Raw genomic sequence first — 16,300 nt, forward strand, 5'->3', positions numbered from 1 at the left:
TTACCATAAAAGTTTGAGTATGTTTCTTTATGATGTTCAGTATACACTTAATAGTGGATGGTGGGGAGAGAGGACAGACTGTCCGGCAAAAAAATTTGAAGCAAGGCAAGGAAATGTGTTGCAACCTTTGAGATGGTTATTTCGGTGAAAAACTTGTAGCTCTCCTGAGACTTTGTAGGAAGGAATACACTGACCTCTCCTTTTGTTGTTTTTTCTCCCTTCTTGGGGAAAATTAGCTTTACTGTTTTATTCTTTATAAGCATTATATCTTCACGATCTCCAGTCAGTCCTGAATGACAGAGAAGTCATAAAACCATGCCCCTGAATGGTCTTGTTCCCCAAAGACTGAAACAGCAGAGGTTTAATTGAAAATCATTTAAAAATTTCATGTAGTTCCAGTTAAGAGCTCATTTTTGTAAGCAAAAGAGTCATTTGCCAGGAACTAAAGTTACATTCATGTTTAAAAATGAGAAGTTTAGGGGCGCCTGGGTGGCTCAGTGGGTTAAAGCCTCTGCTTTCGGCTCAGGTCATGATCCCAGGGTCCTGGGATCGAGCCCTGCATCGGGCTCTCTGCTCCGCGAGAAGCCTGCTTCCTCCTCTCTCTGCCTGCCTCTCTGCTTACCTGTGATTTCTCTCTGTCAAAAAAAAAAAAAAAAAAAAAATCTTTAAAAATGAGAAGTTTAAATCACCTGAGAATGCAAAGATTGATTATATCTGATGATTCACAACAGAGCATCTTTGCATAAGTATACATAAGAAATTAATAAATACCAGCCCAATATAGTAATTCATTCTTAAGTCGAGAATTAGTCACCAATGGAAAGGTTTTTCTTTGTGTGTAGTTTTAAGTCTTCAGTTTTGCACAGTTCAGAGTTTTCTAAATAGTGACCCTTTTCCAGGGGAATATCAGAAATACTTCTGTAATGCATTGTTTCCTTCTTATGGTATGTTTCTCATTGGTACTCTGTTTCGTTATGTGGAAAACACTTCTTTCCTTCTCTCTTTTTGTTATTTCTCCAAAACTTTAAAGTCTTGTTTTATCTTCTGAAAGTTAGCCAATTTGTGTCTGGTTATTTTACTCCTTTCCTACAAATCAGGATTTGAAGTCATTTTGTAATTTTTTCTGTTGTTCTACCCATCTTTTTCATCTCCATACCCATCACGTTAATGCAGGTTACCATTATCTCTTTCTTTTGAGCTTTTCCACTTGTTTCCAGACTGATCTCTTGCCACCCATTCTTTTGACTCTTATAAATGTGTACGAGTTTCTGTGTAGACATGTTTTTATTTTTTGTGCGTATGTGCATACGCGCACACACACTCACTCATTCTCTCTCTCTCCTAGTTGGAATTATTGGGTCAAATGGTAACTCCTCACTTTTGAACTCCCCAGACTGTTTCCAAAATGACCGAACCATTTTACATTCCCCTCAACCATGTGGGAAGGCTCCAGTGTCTCCATATCCTTGCCAGCACTTGTTATTATCAGGATTTGTTTTGTTTTTGTAATAGCCATTTTAATGGGTGAGAGGTGGTATGTCAAGGTTCGAATTTGCATTTCTTTGCCAATGCATGATGTTGAGCATATTTTCATGTAATGTTTATTGGTAATTTGTAGATCTTCAGAGAACTATCCGGTCAAATCTTCTACCTGTTTTTTTAATTGAGTTATCTATTTTAAGAGTTCTTTACATATTCTAGATACTAACCCCTTGTCAGGTACATGATTTGCAGTTTTTTCCCTGTTCTGAGTTTTCTGCTCACTTTCTTGACGGCATTAAAAAGTTTATAATTTTGATTAAGCCCAGTTTACTTCTTTTTCATTCATCATTTATGCTTCTGGTGTCCTATATGAGAAACCATTGTTCAGTCCATGGTCCCAAAGATTTATATCCACATTTGCTTATAAGAATTTTATAGTTTTAGGGGCGCCTGGGTGGCTCAGTCAGTTAAGCATCCAATTCTTGATTTCAGCTCAGGTCATGATCTCAGGGTCATGAGATCGGCCCCACACTGGGCTTCATGCTCAGCAGGGATTTGCATGAGATTCTCTCTCTCCTCCTCCCTCTGCCCTTCCTCCCATTTGAGCTGGATCTCTCTCAAACAACAACAACAAAGAATTTTACAGTTTTAGCTCTTAAATGTAGATCTTCAGTCCATTTTGAGTTAATTTTTCCCTCCATCCACTCTCGCCCTCTCCAGTTAATTTTCATTTACTAACACGACTCTACTAAATTACAAAGAATGTTCTTAAGACTTAAATCTGGTTGTGTCATTCTTCTCCTTAAAGCCTTTAGTAGCTTCTCGTCATACAAAGACTAAAACCCAAACTCTTTGGCTTATAAAATGGGCCTCATTGTGATCTGCCTGCCCTCTGCTCTCCTCACCATCCACATCTTATGTCCATCCCTCTGTTCCTCCTTCACCACAGTCTAGCCATGCTGGAGGCCTCAGAGTGACCCAGGCAGACCAAGTCTTTAGCTATTTTAGGACTTTGGGGCCTGTGTCTTCATGTGGCTGGCCCTCCTCACCCTCAGATCACCATTGTATTATCACTTCCGCAGGGAGGCCTTCTTGGGCACCCTTAAACACGGTGCTCACAATGTCCTGTGCTCTCTTCCTCGACTTTACTGCACTTCCGGAGAGGTAATTCACTCCTTTTGTTATTTCCTGCTCTGTTTCCTGCTGCTTTCCCTAGAAGGTGAGCTCAGAGTAGGAGTTGTCCATTTGCACACTTGTTATTTATGTAGTCCCTGGCATACTGGACACTCAGTAAATAAATACTTGAGTGAATGAATGAGTGAGGTGGCCATGTATTTAAGGTATATTTCATTTGATTATAAAATGAAAGATTATTTATGGCAAATTAATCTCATCTTCATATTCTTCCATATGTTTTTCTACATTTCGATGTTTACAGTAGGTTGTAGGATGGAAAAATAGAACTGTACACTTGGCTCATTTTGTTTATAAGTGGATGTAAAACTTTCACAGGAAAAATGCAGTTTGAAATGATTTGCCAAGATGTTATGTCTCAGGAACAGATTTTTTTAAAAAAGAATGCTATTAGGTCAGAGGTTCAGTGTACATTATGGTCATTTATTATATATCTTTGAAACCATATAAGCTCTTTGTTTTACTCTACCACTATGACAGAGTTGTCTTACACTTAACAGGTTCACAGCCATTGTTGTAGAAGTTAGATCTTCATGTTATCTCCTTTCAACACAGTTGATGGAACATTTTGGTTGAATTTTACCCTGAAGTTAAATGTTCTTCATATACATTTAGAGTTGGGATGGGAAAAGGACTATGTATGGCAAAGAACTTTTTGTGCTCTTGGACATTATTTTATGCCTGACTCTTAGACAAATCTAGAAGTGTTTAGCTTGAGTTAAGTTCTATCATGATCTATCTATCATATCAAGGTTTGTCTGAGACTCTAAGCTTCCAAAACAGTATTTCCTTGGTAAGTAGATGATAGAAAACCAATGTGTATGCTGTCAATTATATAAATGGCACATTTGCAGCACCTTGTTAGGCATATTTTAAAGTTGCCACTAATGAAAATTTATTTCCTTTAAAGCAGAATTGAAATTTAGTTTCATTTACTCCATTATGCATTTTCCCTATGTTTAGCCCATAATGAGATTCACTGAGGGGAGAGGTTTGTTAGTGTTTTTATGTTAAATGTAGAAAGCGAGTCAATTTGAAATAACTATCTCAGAGGTTTGGTCATTCTTAATTAAGTCAAAAAGTTGACTCTTGGAATTCACATAGTGGAAAAGTATCCTGGTGGAAGTAAGAAAATAGGCATTTGGGAGCAAAATAAAGACATGTTAAAACTTTCTTTTAGATTTGGCTCTTTCTGGCCTTTAGTGACTGCCAATTTTCTGTTTGGGTCAGTAAATTTTAGAGCTTTTGATGAATGTTTAAGGTTTTTAGACTATTGGGCACTATGGGAATAAATAGGATAATTAAAATAGGTTTCTGAGCTGGTATGTAGCTTTTTTCCTGCCTTTTTCTTTTCTTTTTTAAAAAAATGTTTTTTAGAAGTTTTATTTGTCAGAGAGAGAGCGAGAGCAGATGCACACACAAGCAGGGGGTGCAGCAAGCAGAGGGAGAAGCAGTCTTCCTGCTGAGCAAGGAACCCTATGCAGGGCTTGATCCCAGGACCCTGGGATCATGAACTGAGTCGAAGGCAGAAGCTTAACTGACTGAGCCACCCAAGCATCCCTCTTTTTTTTTTTTTTTTTTTTTTTTTTTTTTTTAAAGAATTTACTTATTTATTTTAGAGATGCATTTGCCTGTTAGGGGGAGGGAGAGAGAAGGGGGAAGAATCTTTAGCAGACTCCCCACTGAGTGCAGAGCGGGAATCCCAGGACCCTGAGAGCCTGACCTAAGCTGAAACCAAGAGTAGAATGTTTAACCAACTGAGCCACACAGGCACCCGTTTCCTGCCTTTTTCTACATTAACCACATGAACCACTGATTGAGCTGTTGGTCATACTTTGAGATTGATAGGTAATCTTGTAGGTATATTTTAAAAATCACCCAAACGTGTTACATTATACCCAGATGAGACCTCTCCCAGTTAAAGGGATTTTGGTTTCAGTACTTGAGGAATGGAAGAAATAATTAGGATTTCAGGTATTCATTGACTTTAAATGTGAAAGTATTTTCAGGTAGCTTGGCTTTATTTTGGGGAGGTTGTGCCCCTTTGCATGGATCTTCCCTAGATTTGAAAAGAATGGGTGCTCGAAGAATTAGCTCTCCTTTATTGTTATCTTTTCAGGGTGTAAAGGCATGGGTAAATCTTTTTATGCCATGGGACTCTTATTTATAATGTCATGTAACAGTGCTTCAGCTTTTCTTTGCCAGTGGTTTAATTTGCCACAGTAGTGGAAGCTCCAAGACATGCACATGATTTTGTGTACTGAAGAGGCAACGAAAGGGCTGTCCAGACTACCTTTTCTTTTCTGGTTTTTTTTTTTTTTTTTAAAGATTTTATTTATTTATTTGACAGAGATCACAGGTAGTCAGAGAGGCAGGCAGAGAGAGTGGAAGGGAAGCAGACTCCCTGCTGAGCAGAGAGCCTAATGCAGGGCTTGATCCCAGGACCCTGGGATCATGATCTGAGCAGAAGGCAGAGGCTTTAACCCACTGAGCCACGCAGGTGCCCCCAGACTACCTTTTCTATAATTGCACGGCCCTCTGGCTAGTGGAGGTTCCTTACATTCACCTTACTTAGCTTCCAGAATTCATAGGGATGCTTCTGGCTACCTGCTCCATCTTAGTACAGAGGCAGAAGTCCTTTCTGGGCTCCAAGTCTCCTTAGTTTGTTCTTTTTCCTGAGAAATGAAGTTGTATGTGTCGGTTCTCAGAGAAGCAGTTCTGATACAGAAAAAGTATATAGGGCTTCAAGTTGAAGGAGGTAGTTTTGATACATAGTTATTTAGCCACTTAAATGCTGGTTACATGGAATAATAAATGAATGTGTACCTTGCAGTGCTGTTGGAAGATACAAGTGAAGAAAGGCACGTGAAAGTACTCGGCTTTATGTCAACTTATAATTAAAGAGCAGTACCTACTGTTTATTGAGCTCTGCCTCTATTACACAATGTGCTAATAAACACATTATAGGATTATTTGATTGAATCCTCCCAATAACCTTGCAGAGGAGGTAATAGGAACAGTGTTCAACTCATGGGAAAGTTCAGAGAGCCAAGTGATGTGTCCAAGATCACACAGCTTCTAAATGCTGATGTTGGGATTTGAATATGATCAGTATGAAAAGCCTGTGCATGTAAAACTGCTTTCTTTAAAATCATTAGAAGTCATTCCATTTGCATTTCTCTGAAGACAGAAAAGACTGATTTTTCCATTTGTTAACTAGTTTTGTTTTCTATTTGTAGCGTGTCTGTGGATGTCTTTTGCCCACTTACCTTTGGGATCTTTGCTGATTACCTGAGGAATGTATTATATACTTAACCCTTCTCCCACCATAGTGGAGGCATTCACTTTCCAAACTTGGATATGTTTTAAGATCTCCTTTTCATCTGGGTTCTTCAGATGGTCACTTTTAAGTTTATTCTGCAAAATGTATTTGAAGACTTTTATTCAGAGATACTCCCATATTTTAGGTACTCTTTCATGTTAAACAATGAGTGTGATCTCACCACATGCACAGTCTGAATAGCCTCAGTTAACTCTCAGATTTCACTTTAGGGGAGTAGAGCAGAAGCCAAACACAAAATTGTTTCTTTTTTTCCCCGTTACATCTTGTATACAGCTAAATGTTTTTAATCATGTTGTTTTTACATTAATTTTCCACTTGATTACTTTGGGATGAAACTGAAACCTATTGCGAACAATCTTGAACATGGGTTCATGAAACTTAGAACATAATCACCTTTGATGACAGTACTCTTTGAGGTAGCCCAATAGATGCCAACAAAAAAGTGATGGTACTATTGAAAATATATTCACTGTTCCTCTCTTCACAGCAAAGTTCCTGCATTCGTCAGGATGATTGCTCCAGAGGGCTCCTTGGTGTTTCACGAGAAAGCCTGGAATGCATATCCCTACTGTAGAACAAGTAAGCCTGGTTGCTGGCAGTCCTTCCACCCCGCTGTCCCACTGCTGATGAGGAGAGGGACTCTTGGTTCCGATGCCTTTGAGAAGGGTGGCGCCCAAGAAAGTCCTCTCTGGGTTCTTGGGTAGTCCCTGCAGGTGCTGTGGCAGAGGGGAGATTTCTGTGTTCCTCATCCAGACCTTTGTGAGGGCATTGGTTCTTTCCCAGAGGTCATTGCTGACTGTACTGGCTCCAGGGGTGAGACCTGAAAGTCATCCACACTCAGAAGTGTCCTTTGGTTTAGTTTTAATAGTATTTTTCTCATATTGCCACATATAGTAGAGTAGGAATATGGCAGACTTCTGAAACAGTTCCCCTGTTGTTTGCTAAATTGGCCTTAAAGTGATCTATTGCTTTTGTGAAATTATTCTACCATTGTTTTAAAATTAGATTATTCACTCTAATCTAAGGCAGACTGTAGTATCCCTTGTGTAGAAATTTTTACAGACATAAACTACTAAATGCTCTGTGCTTTCAGGTAGTTTAATCATCGTGACTTAATAAATAATATGACCGATTGTTTTGACTTGGATTAATATTCTGAAATTTTTCCCCTTTTATTGCCCACCTGTCCATTATGCCTCAGTTGTAACGGTGAGTAAAACTATTTTTGTGTCACTTATTCTTCGTCTTTAAATTTTGCTTTACATAGTAATTATTTTCAGTCTTTTCTTGCTTTCTAAATTCAGACTGCCCACTGCTGCCTGGTCCTTCTCTGTGCTCTTTCCACCAGCCTACACTCCACCACATGTTCCCAGTGTTAAAGGGTTTTTTCCAGCCTTGTCTCAAAATCTCCCTGTCGACTTTGTTTGCTTCTGCTACTTCTTTTGAATGCTGTATTTGCTCACCAAACCTCCCAGCTTCTTTAATATTAGCCCTGCATGCTGCATGACAAGTAGGGTGGTTTAAATTATTTAAAAGCATGCAGCATTTGGTTTGCCTGAGAAGTCCATAAAAACAGGTAGCTAATGATTCTTGGTCACTTGAGAATTAGTCTTATAGAGTCAAAGCACGGATGCTTATGCTGGGGAAGGCTCCTGCAGACAAAAGCCCCAAAGAACCGGTGAAGGATCACTGTCATTTTGCTGTTGTGTTTTCTGCAGAATGAATATATGAAAGATGATTTCTTCATTAAAATTGAAACATGGCACAAACCAGACTTGGGAACATTAGAAAATGTAAGTTTCAACTCTGGGCTTTCAGTGCAGAAGCCCCTGGAAATGGGAATATTGTAGTCCATTCTGTCATCACCAGAGTGATGCCACCTGCAGGAGACCAATACCTGGACACACCAGGGCATGTCCGATTGCAGTGAGGCAGGCCAGCGATCAGCAAAAAATGGGGCTTTCCCTCTCAGCCTCCTTGCCTTTGTGTGAGAGTGGACGGTGGGGAGAGTTGGTGTTTTTTATCAGCACTCTTTACCTGGGACAGGGAGAGCAGAGATAAAATTCACAAGCCTATTTTAACCATTAACTTTAGGTATCTTTCATCTTTTCATCTCTGTATGTTTGTCAGAGCTACTCTACAAAGCAAAATTGATGCTTTAATTTTCACCTCCACTCTGCTTTGCAGGGTTGATGTCAGAAAAATGGCCAAAAGGTGAATGGGAGGAGCAACTTTGAATATTTTATAAAAATATTGACAAGCTTCTTATTTTTACAAGTTGGAGCACATTTATTCCTCAAATGTCAAGAAGATCACTTAAGACTCATTGTAATCATTAACTTTTGATAAGATGTATCAGAGACTTAACAGAAGGCATCTGGTATTGATCGGTGCCTTTGGCCCAGTGGCTGTCCAAAGTGTGATCTCTGCAGCAACATCTGGGAACTTGTTAGATATGCGCGTTCTCAGCCCTCACCCCATACTTAGTGAGTTAAAATCCCTGGTGGTGGGGCCCAGTATGCTGTACGTTGTGGTGCACGCTCCAGTTTGAGAGCTCCAGTTTGAGAACTACTATTCCAACCTTACCCTGTGCTGTTAAGGGAGAGTAAGTTCATGTTGTAGTAGATAATGCTTTTATGTGATTGGTGCCAATTAATAGAACTTTTTATTTATAATTGGTAGTATTTGACTTGAGTTTTTCTTCCGGGTGATCATTTGACATTTCATAGTGTTTTTTTCACAGTAATTCTAAAATTTCGAATTTAAATGAGATGATTGTATGTGTTTTAGTCTGTGTATGAGTTGATCTGCCTTTTTCAGCTTCCAAATGGACAAACTTTGGCAGTGTGTAAACAGTTCTTAATTGGTTCATAGAGGGAGTTTTCTAAATAAATGATTAACTAACATGAGGAATGGAGGAATTGCTTTCCTATCAAAACTGAAAAGCTTTGGGATAATCAAATTCAGAATAGGTTTTAAACTTCCCAGTGCAGCTTCTTGAAATCTAATTATAATGTCACCTTATGTTTGTCTAGGACTTAAAGGTTAAAAGGAATTGGTCGTGTATTACTGGGTTAAACATAGGTTAGGTACATTTTGTTATATAATTCTTCTCTAAGGACTACCAGAGAATAATGATGACAGATTTCTATTAATTGGGCAGCATCCTCTCACACCACCCCCTCCACATGCTTATTTTTTGGGGATACAAGGGTAACATAAGATTTCTAGATCCCTTAAGGCTTCAGATTGCTAATTTAATGAAATAGCTATCTGGATTTTTAAAATTATTTGTATTGTGGTCTAAAAGACTCAGAGAAAGATTACATATGTAAGTGTAGTCGTTTGTCTAGTAAGAATAGTCTATGGTTTATTGTGTTTCATTTCTCTTTGTCATTTATAGGTACATGGTTTAGATCCAAACACGTGGAAAACTGTTGAAATTGTCCACATAGATATTGCAGATCGAAGTCAAGTTGAACCAGCAGTAAGTACTGCATACTCCCCAATGACATTTTAACCTGTTGCCTCTTACATTTAAAAATGATCATCTTTCTTTCTTTTATGGCCTGCGTTTCTACACTGCAGGGAGCCTGGAGTTTGGGTATGGGTCTGTGCAGCAAAAAGACCAGAGAGTAGGAGAGAGGGTTATTTGTTTTCTTGTGTGGATTTCACCTTTGCACAAATGATCCCTTTGAGAAATCCCAGTATGTCTGAGATATATAGAGGTTTCTTTTCATTGGCAGGGGTGGGGTGGAGACTAAGATTATTTTATAAATGAATTCTCCTTTGGGCTTCTATAAATAATGTGGGTCCCTTATACTTTTAAAGTGTGATTGAGAAACCTGAACAGTTGTGTAGCTCTCTAATCTTTATTTTTACTAGATGTAAATATTCATAGTCTAGGCTTTTGACTTAATATCCACCCCCTAGAAGTGAAGACCTGCATTCTCCCATAGTAAGACCCTTTTATTACTTTGCCACAGTTTGAAAATACTAACTCAGTTCTTAGAGTATGCTGGTGCTGCTTGCTTTTGCAGGGCACAGTTGTGGACTTTTCCTATGTTAAGACAACCATTGACCCTCTTTATGCTAGTGTAGAGAGCAGAAGCTTTGAGACAAGATTTCTTCTGTCATGGTAAAGCCCAGCATGTTCAGTTGGCATTTTTATTTCATGACTTTTCCATTTCATTTTTAGTGCTCATTGTCTGAACACGAGTAGTGTTGTAGGCTGTACAGAAATAGAAATAACCCAAACACGAAATGTCTGTTTTTGCTGTTGAAATTTAAAGGTAAATCTTCTAGGGGCCCCAGGTTGGCTCACTGGGTTAATGTCTGCCTTCATCTCAGGTCATGATCCTGGGGTCTGGGGATTGAGCCCTGCATTGGGCTCCCTGCTCAGTGAAGAGCCTACTTCTCCCTGTCCCTCTCCCTGCCGCTCTGCCTACTTGTGCTCTGTCTCTCTGTCAAATAAATTAAAAAAATATTTAAAAAAATAAATGAAGATTACATTTCTAAAACCAAGGTCTCCCACCTTTTCTCTGAAATTGCTGGGTTTGAGACTGCCAGTTTTGACCCTCTGCTAGGCTGGGTTCTGTTCTGGTAGGACTCTCCTCCCTGATTAGAAATGTGAGCACTAATGAGGGATCCTTGTTGTAGAACTTCTTAAATTTTAGTTGTGCTATGATTTGACATGATTTCAATTTTAAGGATAATTATATATTGAAATTATATAGGACTTTTATTTTAATCCTCAGAAGTGAATGTATGTTCTGTTTTAGAAACAGTATTCAGATGTCTGTTTTGTCCTTTTATTTCTCTTGTCTTTTCCAGCCATGTTTACTGCATGTGGAAGAATGACGGTAGGAGGAAAAATCCTTGGTAGTGAGCAATGAGTGAGTTGGTTAATGGGCTAGTTCAGGGTTGCCTACGTGCTTGGAGCAGGTCACAAGATAATGGTGAGCGGCAGTATGGGTGTCCCAGAGAAGGCATTCAGGTTATATTGTTGGTGTTTGAAAAAGTCGTATCAGCCAGACAAAACGACCTGATCTTGTGGTTCATGGGTTTGCATTTTAGGTTGTTCTCCAGCAGAACACAAGGCACCTTTGGTTTTGCTGGGGTCATAAGAGTTCTTTGTTCTTGTTCTTGGGCTAAAATGGATGCTCAGTCAGTGTTTGCAGGCATGAATGCAAGTAGATAGAACAGTTAAGGCTGATTGTGTAAGAGCCCCAGAGGCCCCTGGTTTCATTCCTTCCAGGTCTCATTCCTTCCACCCCAGCCTAGACCAGTGAGGAGAGAAGGCGCTGCTGGCCTTGAGGGGTGTGACAAGGGCACTTGAGATTGTTGCTTCAGGTGGAAAGCACTGCACATGCAGGGGCCGAGCGGGTGCTTCCCTGTGTGGGATGTTGTCTTGGATGGATACATGGGGAAAGAGAAGGGATTGGGCCCGAATGAGAAGGGTCTGTATTCTGAGTCCACAGAGCCGTGACTCAAAGCATATGTTCTGAAACTAGATTGGCTTTGGGTTCAGATTCTGAGGTTCTTTTACCTCCTACCAACACTACCATTCAGTGTTGGATGGGTTGCTTCCTCTCTCTGTGCCTGTTTTATCTTGTGTAAAATGGGGCTAATTATCTCACAGCATTAAGTGTGAGCACTGGAGCAGTGCCTAGTTTACCCAGTGTTCACCATCATTGGCGTTGTGATTGGCCACTGTTGTGCAGGGGTTCTGAGAACTCTCTTCACACCAAGCATTGTTTGGAGAGTAAATCAATAGGTGTGTGTGGTTTTGTGTTTCAGTGTTCGCATCTCCTGTTTGCCAGTTACACTGTAGAGATTAGTAAGATACAAACTTATTTTAAAGTTGACTGAATTCCCAGTACTTTATTTTATTGATGAACTATACCTAGCATTTACCATTTTAACCATATTAAAATGTACAGTTCAATGGCATTTAGTACAAGTACCTTCATACCATCACTGTCCAGTTCCAGAACATTTCATCACTCCAAAAGGACACCCTGTACCTATTAACAGTCACTCTCTACTCCTCCCTCCCCCCAGCCTTTGGCTACCATTAAGCTGTTTTTGTGGACATAAGCTATGCTGGATAATTCATAGAAGTGGAATCATAGCAATATGTGACTTTCATTGTTGGCTTCTTGTACTTTAGGCTGTTTTTATCCCCACTGTGGTGTGTGTCATTACTTCATTTCTCTTTATGGCTGATAGCAGTCCAGTGTATGAATATACCACCCTTTGTGTATGTATTCATCTGGGGAGGAAGGTTTGGGTTGTTTCTACTTTTTGGCTTTTGTAACTAGTGATGCTGTGAAAAACTGTGTGATCATCTGTTTCTCAGTTGTGAATCCTGGAAGTAAAACTAATACCATGTAGGGATTCTTAGACCTTTGGATATAAAAAAGGAACCCTGACATGCATATTTGGTGCCAAAGGGAACTCTGTGTGCTAGGAGGCAAGGGTACCCTGGGCAATTTGAAGCCTGGGGATGAGGAACAGAGCATTGAGCTGCCTGAGGATGTGTGAAGGCTGAGGGGATGTGGGGTGGGGATGGGTTGTGGGGCCAGTGCCCATTCTGGCAAGGAGGTGGGGAAGGAGGAGGGCAGGGACCTTGGGTCTGCCCTTTTCTTCTCTTCCTCCTCTTCTTCCCATACTTTGGGAGGTTTGGGACATTCACCCTGACACTCGCCCTTTTGGTTCTACCCCATCTATTTTTGGCCTTGAGTATAATTTTGTTTTGTTTTGTTTTGTTTTTTAAGATTGTATTTACTTATTTGACAGAGATCACAAGCAGGCAGAGAGGCAGGCAGAGAGAGACAGGGGGAGGCATGATCCCTGCTGAGCAGAGAGCCTGATGCGGAGCTTGATCCCAGGACCCTGAGACCATGACCTGAGCTGAAGGCAGAGGCTCAACCCACTGAGCCACCCAGACGCCCTGAGTATAATATTTATCCTAGGAATTAGCTTCTAATGCAAACACTTGGAACACCTGGCTATCCTTACTGCTTACTAGATCCAGTTTGGTTTTCTGTTGCATTTATTTGTTCTTTTGATTCTGACCGCCCCCCGCCTTTGTTAAAGTTTTTATTTATTTGAAAGACGGAGAGAGCAAGCTCAGGGGCAGGGGCAGACTGAGAGGGGGAGAGAGAAAGAATCTCAAGCCGACTTCTCTCTGAGCTCAGAGTCCAAACATGGAGCTTGGTTTCATGACCCTGAGAGCATGACCTGAGCTGAAATCAAGAGTCAGACACTTAACTGACACTTAACTGACCAAGCCACCCAGGCAACCCTTGATTCTGCACTTTCATGTTCCTTGAAAATTTTGATCTGTGGTGTTGGGAAAGGGAAGTTAAGCACGTATTTGCAATTCTCAAATGACAGTATTTTCATAGCAATTAACAGGCATTGAGTGCCTGCTCAGGCTGTGCTCCTGGGGTATTGCTGTAGTAGCTGTCCAAGATTGGGATAGAACCTTTGAGAGGCTTGCAGTCTGGGTGAGACAAGCCCACCACAGTGAAGCAGTGAACAAATGGCAGATGCTTATGCATGGTCCAAGGGGCTGCAGGATTTTGGAGGAAAGAGTAAACGATCTATGAGGACAAAAATCTGGACAGACTGTATCGAAGAGTCGTACCAGGAGGGAGAGTAGGATTTGATGGGTGGAACAGTCCACCCCCACCCTCATTATACTTTATTCTCTAACCTTCATTATTCTGACATACTATAAATTTGTTTACTTATTTTTCTCTTCTCCCTGAGTAGAGATTGAAACTCAGGGGGAAGAATCTTTATATTTTTAACTTGTCTCCCCAGCTCCTAGAAGAGTGCCTGAGCTATACATAGTAGGTTCTCAGTGAACGAATGTGGTGTAGGGAAGCAGGGGTGCGGCTCTGTTACCTGACACTGAAGAAAGTTGGAATAGTTTTTAGAGTTAAAGGGGACCTGAGCTACTCAGGCCACATTGCTTTTGAACAGTGCTTTGCATAATCCTAAGAATTTCTTGGAGGCCACCAGTTTCTCAGGCAGTCAGGATGGAGCGACTAGAACTGGGGTTGAGGAGTTCCCTCTGTCCCCCTCTCCCAGCACAGTTCTGTCTGACATTAGTCTTCACTGTGCAGTTTACTTTGAACACACAGTTCTGCAGCTACAGAAAGTTTGATTTCAGGGCTAACCACCCTGTTTTACAAGTGAGGAAACTGAAGCCCAGATAAATTAGTTTCTCTCAATGTTGTTTAACCAGTGCCAGAAGTAGAAATTGTAACTCTTCAATCCAGTGTTCTTTCTCCTCACTCTTGGTTCCTTTGGCACCAAGGCCCTGGGCTTTGTTGTTCTTCAAGCTGCTGTCTTCCTCTCCTCGCTATTTGTTCTGGCATGCCTTCTGGGACTTTCTCTCTATCCGAGGCCCATGTGTCCTGTAAGACAGATTTCATTTTCTCCAGGGAGATTTCACCCATGTTAGAATCATCTACCGCTTTCCTCTTACTCATTTCATTGATGTATTTTGTTCTCCATGGTCAGAAACCCATCCCCTTTTCAGAGTGAGTACTTCATCAGTATTTGTAGAGTGAACCTGATGAGCTTGAGGATCATGATGAAACTAACTTTTTTGAATCAAGAATTTGTATAAAATAAATTTGATGTCAGTTTGTAACACCTGGGTTGGCAAGGGGTGTGGAAACAAACACTCATACATTGTCCGTGGTAGTGTAAATCAGCATAACCTGTTCTGCAGAATTAGAAATGCATGCTTTTTGACCCAGCAGAATCCTATTTCTGATAATTGATCTACTCAGGGGTGCCTGGGTGGCTCAGTCAGTTAAGCGTCTGCCTTCGGCTCAGGGCATGATCCCAGGGTCCTGGGATTGAGCCCCGCATCAGGCTCCCTGTTCAGCGGGAAGCCAGCTTTTCCCTTTCACAGTCCCCTTGCTGTGTTCCCGCTCTCTTTCTCTCTCTCTGTCAAATAAATAAATAAAACCTTAAAAAAAAAAAAAAAGAATTGATCTATTCGTTAAGTAACTTGTATAAAATAAGACTGGAAACGTTCTGGAGTCTAAATGTCTCTCTCCAGAAGAATTAAGGGAGTGAGCTCTACTTGTACTGTTTGGGAATCCTTCACAAGGTAATATGGCTGGAGAAAGATAAAATAGAACATTATAGGATATTTCTGTTTGTAATATTGTAGAAGGGGTAAAATATATCTATGCATTTATTTGATTGCTCATGTATAGATGGTTGAGAACAATGTGTAAGATGGTAGGAAGCGTGATTCCTTCATGATCGGTGGTGAGGGAGCTAGATGTTTGGGGAACAGGGTAGAAGAATTGAGGTCTTTCAGAAATGTGTGCAAAGAATTGGGAATGGCCTCTTGCTTAGTGTATCGGTTTCCTGTTGCTGCCTGACAAATCACAAATTTAATGGCCACGTAACGCAACTTAATCAAAGGAGTGACAGCCCTTCTACATATATAGTCTCTTGGTGAGAAGCAAGTGACAGGTTCCACCTGTGCTCCAGGAGGAAGCTTATACAGGAGTATGATTCGCTGTGGGAGTCCTCTTAGGGGATGTCTGCCATGCCATTGGTCAATTTTTAGGAATTAAAACTTGCTTTCCAGGGATTAAAGGGACATTAGAATTGATAGTTTGGTAATTCTGACAAGACCAACAAAGTGGATTTTTGGTAAGGAAGACCTTGTGAAGGTGTGGTGATCTCTCAAAGTTCAGACTATGGTACCTTAACCCCCAGAGATTTTGCTCTGTCTCAGTCAGTCTGAATCCATTGATTTTCATTTGGTTGTTAATAAACTCTGGTTTTTCCTGAATGAGCTAATTTTTCAAAAACTTCTTAAATGGTTGAATTTCTGTCCTGCCTATTACTTTAAAAGAAGTAAAATCAGTTAATTAGTAATTTTGAGAGGATAAATAGCCAAATCTCCTTCTCAATCAAGAGAAATATGAAATAGTGGGAGTTCATTAAACCCAAGAATTTGGAAGTGAAGCTTGCTTCTTTTATCTCCACCTGGTGGGGGTTTTCTGTCACTGCAGGTGGATTTAATTCAAATACAGCCCTAAATGTTTTAATTCAGAGTGACTGTTGATTACTTTTAGGATTTACTCTCTTTGCTGGGTTGCTGGTTTCAGACAGATTGTATGTCACTCTCGTTGTAGACTTGCTGTTTTTTTGATCATGCTTATGAACTGTACTTAACCATGCATAGAACGGATGTGATTGAAACTACAGAGTAACTAAATATTTCAGTGGATG

At 40.4% G+C, this 16,300-nt stretch overlaps 1 protein-coding gene across 2 annotated transcripts in view; it reads left to right on the forward strand.

Moving 5' to 3' along the window:
- PITPNB (phosphatidylinositol transfer protein beta) overlaps positions 1-16,300 on the forward strand; it is a 64,152-nt gene that overhangs the window by 12,834 nt on the left and 35,018 nt on the right. For both annotated transcript variants that reach the window (XM_059139190.1, XM_059139189.1), the window contains exons 4-7: positions 6,507-6,598; positions 7,221-7,228; positions 7,738-7,812; positions 9,423-9,506. In XM_059139190.1, the coding sequence (XP_058995173.1) occupies positions 6,507-6,598; positions 7,221-7,228; positions 7,738-7,812; positions 9,423-9,506 (259 nt within the window). The remainder of the gene's footprint in view (positions 1-6,506; positions 6,599-7,220; positions 7,229-7,737; positions 7,813-9,422; positions 9,507-16,300) is intronic.

This window comes from Mustela lutreola, chromosome 11, assembly GCF_030435805.1.
Source record: "Mustela lutreola isolate mMusLut2 chromosome 11, mMusLut2.pri, whole genome shotgun sequence".
Lineage (NCBI taxonomy): Eukaryota > Metazoa > Chordata > Mammalia > Carnivora > Mustelidae > Mustela > Mustela lutreola.